General features: G+C 34.1%; 1 protein-coding gene across 1 annotated transcript; it reads right to left on the reverse strand.

Moving 5' to 3' along the window:
• Window positions 1-597: 597 nt before the first annotated feature.
• LOTGIDRAFT_146009 (hypothetical protein) lies at window positions 598-1,071 on the reverse strand (the record flags this gene model as incomplete). Its single annotated transcript, XM_009064162.1, has 1 exon — window positions 598-1,071. A coding segment is annotated over one exon (474 nt), but the record flags the coding sequence as incomplete, so codon positions are not given.
• Window positions 1,072-1,292: the final 221 nt, after the last annotated feature.

Raw genomic sequence — 1,292 nt, forward strand, 5'->3', positions numbered from 1 at the left:
AAGTATAACATTATCTAATTCAATTTTATTTCATACCTTTTCTTCTGTACAACCAAGATCAAGCCGTATTAAGCAATGTTCCAGTGTGTATTGCCAAATCGAGTCACCACGAATTGTATCCCTGATAATGAGAGGTTATCACTATAATAACATAACAAAAAAAAAACAAAAAAAAACCCTCTGCACCGTCATCTGCGTTGCAATCGAAACAGCAGGTATTTTTGTAAGGAATTAATGCTATATACTCGTTTAGGTTTTCAAGTTTGTCTGATAAGGAATGGATTCTGCCCTTCTCTGTATGGTGCTGACGTATTTCATATTCTATATTTTGAGAGTATTTCCACATTTGGCCAGTACTAGAAGATGATTTTGGAATATAATTAGTCCCACTAGATGTTGTCATTGACGGCCCTTGCTTGTTAACTAGCTAAACTATCAGATGTAGGATCTTTCCAAGGTAAACCATGAGATGATTTTGGTAACAATGGTTGAGATTCTTTACATCTTACGCGTTTTTCCTTTTTAGACTTTCCTGAAACCTGACCAATTACCAATTTATTACTTCCGGTTGTGGCGGTTTGGCGGTTGGTATCCTCATCAGCTTAGATTTGACATGGGGATATTTTGACCATTGCTGTTAATAGAATTAAGTCTTGATCTCAATTTTATCCAAAATAATTCACTCGTATCTTCATTTTCATCCCAAAGAAGATACTCTTCATTTCTCACCAACCACCATAATTGTTTATTCATATTTTCAATAGAAATGTCTTCCAGTAATACGACTATCACATTACCAGCGTTTTCATACAGAGTTTTCTGCATAGCCATATTGGTTTCAAACTCACACCACTGATCTTCACAAAAATTATTCGACAAACATATCATAAAAAATCGACTTTTGTCTAAGTTGGCTAACGTTGTACCCATTTTACATTCGTTCGCTTGAACATTTCTTTCAGTAATAAACACTTTGAAAGATTCTTGTTCTTCTAGTCTCTTCACAATCGATTCCAAAACCACATCATACTGTTCTCGAGCACAGCTTACAAATATATCGTGTTGATAGTCAGATTCACATATCACGTTTATTTGTCTTTTATGATAAGTAAATAAATAGATGACGTATCGTAATCTCCAACGATAGCGATATACTAGAGCTAAACCAAAGAGTAAAATTATTATGAGAAAACAAGTTGTTTCTATAGCTACACTAATTTCACGAGTTAAAGAACACGCCTCTTTTCGTAATCTAAATGAAATTATAGTTTTATTAGTGCCGCGACATGTAT

Source organism: Lottia gigantea (assembly GCF_000327385.1).
Source record: "Lottia gigantea unplaced genomic scaffold LOTGIsca_601, whole genome shotgun sequence".
In the NCBI taxonomy this organism is placed as follows: domain Eukaryota; kingdom Metazoa; phylum Mollusca; class Gastropoda; family Lottiidae; genus Lottia; species Lottia gigantea.